The sequence below is a fragment of the Lissotriton helveticus genome, chromosome 8 (genome assembly GCF_964261635.1).
Source record: "Lissotriton helveticus chromosome 8, aLisHel1.1, whole genome shotgun sequence".
Taxonomy (NCBI): domain Eukaryota; kingdom Metazoa; phylum Chordata; class Amphibia; order Caudata; family Salamandridae; genus Lissotriton; species Lissotriton helveticus.
Genome location: NC_136069.1, coordinates 1,710,680,268 through 1,710,693,378, shown reverse-complemented (window position 1 = coordinate 1,710,693,378; position 13,111 = coordinate 1,710,680,268). Strand labels below are relative to the sequence as shown.

The window sequence follows — 13,111 nt, the reverse complement described above, 5'->3', positions numbered from 1 at the left end:
CAGGAAGGACGGGGGAACCGATATAGTTTGGGTGTCTGTATTATTGATATCTTTCCTCTTGTATAAGGAACCTTAGTGCTGGTAAGTCCACTCATGGGAATGGGACTGTCCTACCTGTCCTCGCTGGTGACTGTTCTCAACACCGCAATTCCAAATCATGAATGTGTATTTTAATCTACATTATCAGTATGGTAATCTTGTTATCAGTCAGGGCTGAGGAATGTGCTGTGTGTGTAATATTTCATGTGTGATGTAAAAGTGCTGTTGACATCATTGGGAATGTCTACGTTTACGTTCCACATATAGCTCACCTGAGTTAAATATAGAATATGAAATGTCAAAGCAGGGCTGTTCCCAAATTAACCTGAGTAAGAATCAATGGTGCTTGCCGCGCCTTACTCAACTCTTGCGAAATCTGCTGTTCGCTACAGTCACAGGGCCTGCAGGCTACTTTCTCGCCCGCTACTATGACACAACTTCCTGATGGAAAGCTGATCCCACCCTATTCTGCAAGACCAGTTTCCCAGGCTGTGCAAGCCCTATAAATGTGTGTCCATCTGCAGACTCCAAGCACCTGCCGGAGAAGGTTGGAGAGCGAAGAGGTGGACCTTCATCTGTTCTGGATAGCTGAGCCTGAGCACAAAGGTACAGTACAGGGCAGGATTCTGTTCTCACAGGGACCAGGATGCTAGGTCCTGCAGTGCAGTGGTGTCTGCTTTGTGTGTTGAAAGGTCACTTGTACAGCCCTTTCCTGACATTGAGCTCAAGGTCACAGAGGCATGGATGCAGGCTCTGACCTCCTAGAGCTGAAACCACTATGAACATATGTCAACTGTACATCTGCAGGTACTTTTGGGGGATCCATCTCTGAAGGTGGGGTACCTGCTTATCCTCAGACGGCTCATCTGTTTGCTTGTTGTTTCCCTCAGACACAGTCCAGGGTTTGCTGTGTTTATATTGAACTGTCTGCTTATCTCAACCTAATACCTACCTAAGTGAGACCACCATCTTTGAATTGCCTTTTCTAGCCTTTTTCTAAATGTTTGATCCTGTGCACTTTAAGAAAATTCTGAGAAAACAATTACATGTCGCCCAACACACCTGTGCATGTACACTACCCTACAACCAATTAAAGGGCACTTCTATCCGTGCTGTTCATGTTAATGTACTCCTGAGGAAGACCTGCTGTGATAATTAACAATTAATGCATACCCACAGGGTCGAAACGTCAACAAGTACATTGATGATCCCTATTCACAGGCATCAAGCCTAAAGAATGTGCCAGTATTAATATAAGCTATATGGATTTGAGCTGTTTACAAATAGAAAACTGACTTTCTTCCACTGAATTAGTTTTTTTGTTCTACATTTCTTTTATGTCATTTATGATATGGTGTTTTTAGACTTTTGTGTCTGCTTTGTGTGGCCTTCTCTCACTATCTCTATGCGCCTCTACTTGGGTGTGTGGCTGTCAATCAGTGCCTCTCATTGATGTGTGGCTTTCTCTAGGTATCTCTCTGTGCCTCTACTTTGTGTGTGGCTGTCACTCAGTGCCTCTCCTTGGTGTGTGGCTTTCTCTCAGTATCTCTCAGTGCCTCTACTTGGTGTGAGGCTGTCACTCTGTGCCTCTCCACCTTGGTGAGTGGATTTCACTCTCTGCCTCTCTTCCTTGGTGTGTGGATTTCTCTCAGTATCTCTCTATGCCTCTACTTGGTGTGTGGCTGTCACTCAGTGCCTATTCTTGGTGTGGAATTCTCTCAGTATCTCTCTGTGCCTCTACTTGGTGTGAGGCTGTCACTCAGTGTCTCTCTTTCTTGGTGTGTGACTGCCACTCAGTGCCTCTCCACCTTGGTGAGTGGATTTTACTCTTTACTTCTCCTTGGTGTATGGCTTTTCCTCAATGCCTCTCCTCCTTGGTGTGTGACTGTCCCACTGTGTCTCTCTTCCTTGGTATGTGTCTTTTCCTCTCTGGTGTGGCTGACACTCTGTGCCGCTCCTTGGTGTGTGGCCGTCCCTCAGTACCTCAGTGCCTCTCTGTGCCTCTCCTTGGTGTGTGGCTGTCCTTCAATGCCTCTCGTCCTTGGTGTGTGCCTCTCCTCTTTGGTGTGTGGCTGTCTCTCTGTGTCTCTCTTCCTTGGTGTGTGGCTGTCCCTCTCTGGTGTGTGGCTGTCACTCTGTGCCTCTCCTTGGTGTGTGGCTGTCCCTCAGTGCTTATCTTCCTTAGTGTGTGGCTGTCCCTCAGTGTGTGGCTGTCCCTCAGTGCTTCTCTTCCTTGGTGTGTGGCTGTCCCTCAATGTTTCTATTCCTTGGTGTGTGGCTGTCCCTCTGTCCCTCTGGTGTGTGGATGTCACTCTGTGCCTCTCCGTGGTGTGTGGCATTCCCTCAGTACCTCTCTGTGCCTCTACGTGTCTGTCCCTCGATGCTTCTCATCCTTGGTGTTTGACTGTCACTCTGTCCCTCTGGTGTGTGTCTGTCCCTCAGTGATTCTCTTCCTTGGTGTGTGCCTCTCTGATGTGGGGCTGTCATACTCTGCCTCTCTGGGTTGAGGCTGTCACTCTGTGCCTCTACTTGGTGTGTGGCTGTCACGCATAGCGTCTCTTCCTTAGTGTGTGCCTCTCTTCCTTGGTGTGTGGCTGTCCCTCAGTGCTTTTCTTCCTTGGTTTGTGCCTGTCACATCATGTTACATCTGTGTAATGTATTGTGTTAGCTTAGGAGCTGAATAGAGGCATGAGGGAAGGTTATTCAATGAGATACAGAAGTTAGTGTACAGCAATAATCTAGCAGCCTGTATTCCAGAACCACATACACTGAAGCATGCCATTCACCTCTGCTTCCACACATGGAGGAGTCCCTTGCGTTTCCACCCAGGAGGAGGCCCTGAGGAGGGAGACGCCCCTTTTAAGTCGTAACTCTGGAAGCGCATGGACTCGAAGCCAGGAATCCATGGCAGTCTGGCAATATAAAAAACTATCAAATTTTGTATTAAGAACACACTTGAACTAAATAAGAACAGTTGTCTTGAAAAGTAAATGGGGATCACAATGTTTTGCCAGACTGGGAAGCCCTTGATCAGGGCTGAGTCTGTGTTGTGTCTTCTTCACAGAAACACATGCTCAGTAATACATTCAGAGTAGCCCAGGGAATAGCTTGTTCACTAATATTCCGCAATTTAGAGAAGGTTTCCACAGACTATTGATGAAAAAACATGTAAAAAACTACAGAATGCAAAAATATCGATTGCGTATACTTGAGAAGATAAGTACCAAAATATTGAAAAATATATATCATTTACAAAAATATAGTTGTATTAAATATCGATTTTTAAATATATAAAATGTAAAATATTAAAATTAACATATATTAAATACTAACATTAATTTATAAAATTAAAATATTTTCAAATGTATATTTTAACAAATAAACGTACTTTCAAAAATGTAAACACATATCTATATATATGTGTGTGTGAGTGTGTGTAAGTTCATATACATATATTTATATATATGCATGAAGAAATAAACTAATAATTGAAAAAATAATATAATTTAAAAAATCATAAATTATATAATATTATCAAAAATATATGTATACATATGTACATATACCAAAATCATAAAATATCAAAAATGAAAAACCAATTTAGTTTAAAATAAAAATTAAACACACATTTTTAAAAATGTAATTATAAATAATTTAAAAACAAAAAATATCGACATTTTTAAATATTATTGTTATAATAAATCTAACACATAGTTATCCAAATTACAACATAAAATAAATTATGAAATATTAGAATAAATGCATATAAATGTACCACTACATACAAAAAAACAGTGTTATACTAAATAAATATTTTTTAAAAACACTTCCACCTAACACAACACAAAATTATTTACATCACACTAAAATAAGATGTACTACTCTAAATACAATACATATAACATTAATTAAAATATTACATTGGAAAATACTACAATTTATTATTCCCAGTACAATTACCACAACAGTAAATACTATAATTAACAAAAACAAAAAAAATTATATTCACACTTCAGTTAGTACAACAGTAGGGAAAGTATTGGATTGTGGAGGGGTAAAATGTAAAATTCCCACTCCAGTCAGTGGAACTTTAGAGAAATTGATAAATTTGCAGAGATGTAACATTTGCTCTGCTCACTCCAGTCAGTGCAACAGTACGGAAAGTGTTGAGTTGCGCGGAGGTAAAATGTACTATTCCCATTCCAGTTAGTTCCAGATTAAAAACAAAACAACATATTTTAAAAATTTCTAAAAACATAGTAAATAAATCAATATATAAATATGATCAAAAGTGGAAAGCATTGGAGCGCTAATAGGAAGAAGATGGTAGATTTAGAGATGCTCAGTTTCCTTCAAATTCCTTCCCACTTCTGGGATCCTTGCAGAGGAGCTTTGCTCCTCCCACTGGTGCCCTCCACTGTCTTCTCATCTCAGATGTCTTTCTGACGCCCTATCCAGACTCTTGACTCACCTAATTCTTCTCAAACTTCAGTATACTATTTTCTTCTCCTGGTTTCTGCTTGTCAGTACACAAGTCCATGTACATTCACAAAGACTAGATGGTGTCGGATCAAGAGACATGAATGCCACCAAGCGAATGTGAGGAATGACTCAGGTCAAAGCAGGCAGAAGTAAGAGACACAGGCTCCTCTGAGTCTTGTTCCCACCGTTGGCACAATAGTTTTATTTATGAAGATAACGCTGTTGTTGCACTAATGTCCTCTGCCGTGCCCATATATCTTGTTTGAACTCATGCCTTCCAAAGCAGGATAACATGGATTTCATTACGTTTATTTTCCTCCCCAGGTTGACCCTAGATCATCAAATATCTGTGGAAACCATGCTGTTCTCTCTTGTGCTGCTTCCTGTGTTCCTTAGTGAGGTCCTGGGGCAGTTCCCTACTGCCTGCACTACTGACCAGGCCCTGAAGGACAGGCGCTGCTGCCCTAAGTGGAAGGACGGCAGCATGTGTGGGGTAGACTCAGGAAGAGGACGCTGCAGGTTCATGCATCAGACCTATTCAGAGAAGAGGAGCTTTACTCAGGCCAACGATGACCGCTTGGACTGGCCGCATGAGTTCTATGACAGTGTTTGTGTCTGCAATGGGAACTACGGTGATTTTGATTGTGGGAGATGTAAGTTTGGCTTATATGGCGACAAGTGCACTGAGAAGAAGAAGCCCATCATCAGGAGGGACATCCGTGAGCTCTCTCGTCAAGAGAGAATGACATTTTTCAGTTATCTGAGCCTTGCAAAGTTGAAAACAAGTGCAAGATATAAAATTCTCATTACTGGCAACAGGTATGACAGAAACACCTTCCGCTTCATAGAAGCCACAGTGTATGATGTCTTTGCCTGGATGCACTTTTATTCCTTTGCACCATTCCTAGATAATAATATGTTTGATGCAACCATAAACCTTGCACATGAAGGCCCCAACTTCCTTCCTTGGCATCGGTGGTACCTCCTCTTTCTCGAGAGGGAACTGCAGATTCTGACCCATGACGATGATTTTGCCCTTCCTTACTACGACTGGAGCATGGACGGCAAGACGTGCAGCATCTGCACGGACGACATGATGGGCAAGAGCGATTCCCAGGGGTTGCTGACTTCTACCTCGTACTTCGGCAACTGGAAGGTAAAAACACAGCTCTGCCTGTTTGTTTAGAAACTTGCCATGATGTATGTATGTGTCCATTAACATGTGCTCTGGTCTGCAAAGCACTGAAGTGCTGTTTAATAGAAGGGGGTACAAAGTGGGGAAAACAATATATGCCTGCAACGGGTTGGTTTTCTTCAGGTATTCATGTGAGTGAATCAGCCCAATGTTCCTCCACTGCAATACACAATTAATCATCATTTAGCTCATAGGAATGTCTTGAAACTTAACTTGCATTACAAAGGAGGTTAGGTATGACACTACATGGCTTCACCACTTACCATTGTTGTATTCTAAAATTGATAGGCACCCTTTACTCTGGGGGGCAGCGGATTACATTGCTTGGAGAAAAATGGCTCCAACATATTAAAAAAATTACAAACCAAATATTCATAATCTTTATGCCCCACATCACCCATAAACTGGTATTAGGCTGGTCAAGGCGGACCTCTGCCTCTGGAGCACTCACGGTGTTGCATTGGCTGCCTGTGACAGAGAGAGTTAAATTTAAATCTCTGTGTCTAGTATTTAAAGCCTTGCATGGAAAAGGTCCAACTTCCTTTCAGCAAATGTTTGAGTGGTACGTTCCGGGCAGAGAGCTCCGCTCTTCGAGCGGAATGTCAATAAAAGTACCACGCTTCAACAAAGTCAGGGCAGGGGGCAGAACATTTGGGGTGGCTGCAGCCAGGCTGTGGAACACTTTACCTCTTGAACTGCGGCAAAATAAGGAGCTGCTTGCGTTCAGAAAGAACCTTAAAACCTGGCTATTCCCTAAGAACTAGGCCTGCACATTGATCCCCTCTTGTGTTGATATGGTCTCAGAGTTACCAGCGCCAAGATGCCTGTTAGGTGGTAGTGCACTCTAGAAATTGTATAAAGAAATAAATATAGCATCACCCAGCTCTGACTTCTTCTTTGGGGGACACAAGGGAATTTGCATTGGAAATGGAATGAGCCCTGTAGGTGGAGTGGAGTGGCTCACTGGTTAGAGGCGGCAGACCCGGGAGCAGAGGACGGCCCGGGACCAGGGTTCAATTCCCGATGCGGCAGGGTCTTGGACCAGGGTCAGCGGACTCAATAATCCTCGCCTCGGTGCCTACTCTAACTAGGGATCACACTCAGCAACTCTGGGCATTAGCTTGCCTCATCTCCACAACGGCCCCCCACAAACGCCGGGGATGCCTGGTTTCACCTTGGAGATACCCAGCAGGGACCATCTCACAGGGAAAGCCGGGACGGGTTCCCCAGTGGTCTATAGTGCAGAGATACTCCTTCGGGAGTTGATTCTAGCACGTTAGAAACACGCAATTAATTAATTAATTAGCTGCAATAGGGCCAAAGAGTAGCAACAGACCTCTGCTATGTAACTAAGGTTATCTTCAGGGCACTACTGACACCACAACCAAAGTTCATGGAAGCACATGTCCTTGCTCAATGATTGTAATAGTCCCACAAGGACCATTGTTCAAGGAATTATGGACTTTGTGGCCCTGTTTTCTATAGGATCGCCAAGAGGTCTACAGTGATCAGTCTTTAGGTGGTGGAGGTTTCTACAATGTATGAAGTAGAGCAAAAAACTATACTAACATGTACTGCCTCACACTATACAGCGCTCTCTTCTACTGACTTTACAGCTTTTAACTTGACTTCCTTCCATACCATTTCCAGAGTATATGCAGCGGGTTTCCTTACCCTGGTAAGTATTGCACAGTCGCAGAAGATAAGTGCAGGTTTGAGCCTATTTACAGGAACCCTGGTGCAGACCCCAACAACAGCCAGCTGTCCTCAGCTCAGCAAGTGGAGGACGTGCTACAGTGGAAGGACTATGACACGCCTCCATACAACATCACATCCAAGCACAGCTTCCGCAACTCTCTGGAAGGTAGGTGCAATACGGTCTTTCACGAATACCTTGGTTGTGTGTGAATTCTCTCTTCTTCTTTCACATATCTGATCAAAGGTTGGACTGATGGAGGAGGAGGCCTGAAGCCAGATGCTTAAGTCTTTACTGATTTGTACAGAGTGAATGATGTGAACGGATGTAAAGTGCATCAGATCTAAAGGTGTCAGTCAGCAACTGAACCTGGAGCCTGTGCCTGAGGAGACAGTTCCCAGTAAGGAGAGGAGGACAAGTCCTGATTTGGTACTGAGTTGGGATGAAGGAAGAAGAAAAGATAAACAAGATCTACTTTTTTTAACCTTCAACTCACTAACCACCCATATTAGAAATAAGGATTATGTCAGACCTTCTGCTTTAAAATACACGTTATACTTCAACCTGTGCAATAATTTGAGGCACAAGTGAACAATCAATTCTAAGGACTGACAAAGATCTCGACTGATGACCCACACCATTGGCCCCACTCTACCAGCCACTCCCAAGGGACAATACCATGCACTCACCAAATCTTGCATTGAATAACTGTGTTCAGGGACAGGATTGTTCACCCGCAGCCTTTATACGTGGTGGACCGTCTTGAAATCGAAGAACACCAACTTCCATCAAGCAGGGTCTTTGTTGTAAGATTTAGGATTAAATTAATATGTCTTAATCAAGGGGAATGCTTTTGCTGAGCCTCTCCAGAACAACCAAGTAGTTTAAAATGTTAGGGCCATATTATCAAGAAAGGGCGATACATTATCGCCGCTTTTATCGGCAGGAAACTGCTGCTAAAGCGGCGATAATGGGCTTGATAATATGCCCTTGTGAATTCCCATAGAAGCCCAGGATAATATGCCCTTGTGAATTGGGAATTCACAAGGGCATATTATCAAGCCCATTATCGCCGCTTTAGCGGCAGTTTCCTGCAGATCAATCAATCAATCAATCAGGAGTTTGTTAAAGCGCGACTACTCACCCGTAAGGGTCTCAAGGTGCTAGGGGTGGGGGGGGTTGGGGGGGTACAGGTTCCATTCCATCAAGGAGGGGGTCTGTCGAAGAGCCAGGTTTTGAGGTTTCTTGCGAAGATGGGGAGCGATGTTGTCTCTCTGAGGTGGAGCGGAAGGGCGTTCCATGCTTTGGCCGCGAGGAAGGAGAAGGAGCGGCCTCCCGATCTGGTCTTTCTGGTGCGGGGGACCACAGCGTAGGAAAGCTGGGCTGATCGTAGAGTCATTTGGGGTGCGTGGAATTTGAGTCGGCTGTTCAGGTATGCTGGTCCGGTGCCGTGGAGGGCCTTGTGTGCGTGGGTGAGCATCTTAAAGGTGATTCTCGCCTCGACGGGGAGCCAGTGGAGTGTGTGCAGGTGCTGGGAGATGTGGCAGTGTTTTGGCAGGTTGAGGACCAGTCTTGCGGCGGCGTTCTGGATGTTCTGTAGCTTGCGGATGAGGTTTTTGTTTATTCCGGCGTAGAGTGCGTTGCCGTAGTCGAGTCTGCTGGTGACCAGGGCGTGAGTGACTGTCTTTCGGTGTTCGAGGGGGATCCATTTGAAGGTCTTACGAAGGAGGCGGAGGGTGTGGAAGCAGGAAGATGAGACAGAGTTGATCTGGCGGTCCATTTTGAGCTCGGAGTCCAGATAAAAGCGGCGATAAAGTATCGCCCTTTCTTGATAATATGGCCCTTGGTGTTTTATTTATTGCTCCTTCTTTCTCCTCATGAGTCAGTGTGTTCTAATATGTTTCTCAACATCTCATACTAAATAGTCCATCACATTTTCCATTCACAGGCTTCGTTGATCCATCCAACGGCGAGATAACAAGACGGAGCTTGCACAACTTGTTCCACATGTTCATGGGCGGAACAATGAGCCTGGTCCCCCTCTCCAGCAACGACCCCATCTTCCTTTTGCACCATGCATTCATTGACAAGTAAGGCACAATCTGTGGTTGAAAAATGTCTGAATAATTTATTAAAAAAAGATGTTACAGCTGCTGCATAGAAAACCTCAGACAATTAGGAGAGAGAGACAGTCATCAAAGTGCAGGGACCACACAGACACAGCTCGACAACCCCTTCCATAGCTTCAAAAGCAAGAACCTTTACAGAGATATTGTATGTCTGTCCACAGAGTACACACAGACCGTTAGTGTATATCCTTAGATTTAAGAAAATGATAACTGACATATTAGCGGAGAATGTGGACCGTGCTAATGTCCAGTAATGGGAGATTCATTGTGCCCAAAAGCCAACACGAAGAGTCAAAATCCAGGTGGCAAGCCTCCTTGAGTCTTCTGATTGTGTATTCTGGGAGACCCAGGTATAGCGAGTTACCAGGGTTCAGTGTCGACTCAGTAATCACGTCCACAAATAAACAGCCATCATGGCCTCTCAACTGCTTGCTCATACCCTCTCAAAAAAGTATGTTATATATTCTAAGAGATAGTCCCAGAAACAAACCAAGTCCCTTACCTTCACTTTCACCCTTCAGATTTATGTCATGTATTCTAATAAATATAGATTGCGACAAGTCCAGCCTATCACCCTCAAGATGCAGGGTACGCATTCTGACAGCTGGCCCGTGCATGTCTAATTCACTGGCACCCCATTACGTCTGTTGTACGTTCAGTCAGCTTGACATAGCAAAAGGTCCTATTGGCTGTTGCTGCATTTAACCTGAAGTGTATGTAATATATTAAAACATTGGAATTTTGAGCGCTCCATTCAAGGCAATGGTGCAGTATCACCCTATAAGAAATGGTATAGGCCCGCTGCTCTCAACAGTACAATGTCCTAATACACAGCTTCTGCCTCCCAAAAAGTGTGGTTAGGGCAGGGGAACTCAAAAGGCAGAGCATGTGCAGCAGGACAAACAGGAACCTTCCCCCTTTCCATTCCCCCGTGGCTCGCAGTATCATTGGATCCTTGCAGGGGGGAGGAGGGAATTCAGATCAGCTCCTGGGTCTCCCTGGATTGGCTGAAGTACAAAGTCAAATAATTTAAGCCTAGGTGGAGCCAGGGGCTGACTTCTGCTTCTTTTGCAGGTATTGTTGTGAAGGTTCAACAGCTAACAGCGATGGCCCTGCGTGCTGCTGTCATCTGTTGAACCATCACAGCAGCAGCTGTAAAACAAAGGCTTTGGAGCCTCAGAAGTTTCACTCCGCCCTGGGCTCTGAGTGGCCCTTGTTTTTGCATTAGGAAATTCTGACCTATTAAGGTAGTATTTTTTAATAGCCGTCGTAGTGAGCTATACTGGCAATTAGAAAATTGGAATGTTGAGAGATCCATTGAAGATAATGGAGTAGCTCCAGAATTCCAATGTTTGTCTTTCAGTTTCCCACGTTTTAGTTTAGAACACTCTGCCCTTAGTGGTTGTAATGTTCTAAAAGTCATATAGCCCTTCTGCCTCTGGCTATACCGGATGTTAAAAACCCCGTACCTCATTATAGGCCCCTACAACAGCTATATCAATGGCCCACTCCATTGTTAACGCTGGAGAAGACCTTTTATGGCCGGTTTAGCTTGCGACGGAGGCCTATAAGGCTATATTATAATAGCCAGAGCTACCCATGTATCCAGTCATTCTCCACCACATTCCCCACGTAATGGGCCAGATTTATAGTCGAGTTGCGATGCCCTTGTGCCTAGCATGAGTGCGCAAGGGGAATGCAAAACCTAAGTGAGATTTATCAAGCAACACAAGACCATATTGTGTGGCCTACTAAATCTAGAATAACGGAAGGCGGCACAAATCACTGTCTTTTGTCACTCTGCGTCAGAGGGCCCTTCCACAGGTGGAGCGTGGGTGTACCCACACATCCACCCATGTATTGTGACACATTCCCAGATTTACCATTAGTGGCACACCTGGGACTGTGTCTAAATGCTCTGCATCCCCAGGTGAAGCATAACAAGCAGAAATATCTTGTGTTCTCCTTCTTTTAGCATCTGTCTATGTGTGCTTCATTCTACAGCACACGTAGAAAGAGGAATTTGCCTCTCAGGATTGTTTTTGTGCAGAAAGGTGTCCCTTCCTGCACAAAACCAATCCTGCCTACAACGTTGGCACCCTTGCATAATGCCGCAAGGGTACCAGCATTGGTGCTAGCAAGCCAAAAGTGCGTGATCACTAGGAAAGGACAGAAGAGTGCCATATAATGGTAAATAAGGCACATTCCTGCCCTTTCCGTTTTTCGCAGAAAGGTGGTTTGCTGCACTGCGTAAGAGAGAAAGGCAGGAATGGGCTGTATTTACCATTGTACGGTGCACTCCATTCCTTACTTAGTATTTGTGCCTTCCTAGTACCAATGCAGGCACCCTTGTCTCATTTCAGGGGTGCCTGCTTTAAGGCAGGATTGCTTCAATCCTCAGAGACATTTTCCTCTTTCTAAGTGTGCTGCATTATGCAGCACACTTAGAAAGAGAAAAAATGAAGATAAATAAAGATATTTCTCCTCAATGCGTCTCTGGTGGAGGGGTGTATAATTCTGACACATTTTCCGGTCTACCAATGTTGGTAAATCTGGGATTGTGTCAGAATCCATGGGTGGGTGTGTAGGAACACCCACGCTTCATCCACAGCACACCTCTCTCCCACAGAGTAATGCAAGGCAACACTATTTGCTGCTTGCTTTACTCCAGATTTATCGAGCCACTCAGGCGTGGTGCAAGGTTGATGCAAAACCTTGATAAATGTGCCTTTCAATGTGTACTACGGGGGCTAGCCAGATGTCCCCTCTCTCCGCACCACATTCACTTTCCCTGATATTTGGTAGATTCTACCAGCCAGAGCTAGCCTCATTTCTACATCCACGCCACAGCATGTTCCTCTGTGTACTCATCTCAGGTATCCTAGCAGCTGAATCTGGACTATTACTACATCAATCTCTGCCAAATGCTCCTCTCCCTCACCTGCACGTCACATGTTCTAAGAGATGAATTACCCCCAGTCAGAGTCATTAATTAACACTGAACTCTCCTCCTTCATCTCAATGTTATGTCTTCTAATGATTGATTGTTTCTGTCCTATTAACAACTTCCTCTTCTCTTTCTGCAGAATATACGAACGCTGGTGCGTGAAATACAACGCTACCAGTGGAATGTACCCGAAGAACAAAATATTTGGGCACGGCCAAAATGATTATATAGTGCCCTCCATACCTCCAGTAATGATCAAGGACTATGTGAGACAAGCAGCAATCTTTGGATACAAATATTCTGATTATAATCCTTCTAGTAACTATTCACAGAAAAATGTGAAAGCATAGGGCAATTTAAAACACGAAGACCCAGGCGCGCATCCCCGGAGGAGGTAGTGCCTGTTTAACAGTGTAAGAGAGACATAGGACAAATCTAGCAATAAACAAGGGTAGGTCTGACTGCAACATGACATTTTAAAAAGAGGGTTAGCAGGCCAGGACAACACCACCTACATGAGGAATACCAGTGACTTTTCCACTATTGTCCAATCAATTTCTTTGCTCCTACATTGGAAGGGTTATTCCACCTCCAGCACTCCTGCTGACAGTAGGACAGGAGAC

The 13,111-nt window shown here is 44.4% G+C and overlaps 1 protein-coding gene and 1 long non-coding RNA gene across 2 annotated transcripts in view; one reads left to right on the top strand and one right to left on the bottom strand.

Annotated features, from left to right (window-relative positions):
- The window catches only part of LOC144772171 (uncharacterized), a 245,950-nt gene that overhangs the window by 149,149 nt on the left and 83,690 nt on the right, over window positions 1-13,111 (bottom strand). The window lies entirely within an intron of this gene.
- LOC144772169 (tyrosinase-like) lies at window positions 537-12,979 on the top strand. The gene is made up of 5 exons (XM_078656310.1): window positions 537-645; window positions 4,846-5,677; window positions 7,367-7,580; window positions 9,361-9,502; window positions 12,628-12,979. The coding sequence occupies exons 2-5, from the start codon at window positions 4,880-4,882 to the stop codon at window positions 12,836-12,838; spliced, it is 1,365 nt and encodes a 454-aa protein (XP_078512436.1). The 5' UTR covers window positions 537-645; window positions 4,846-4,879; the 3' UTR covers window positions 12,839-12,979.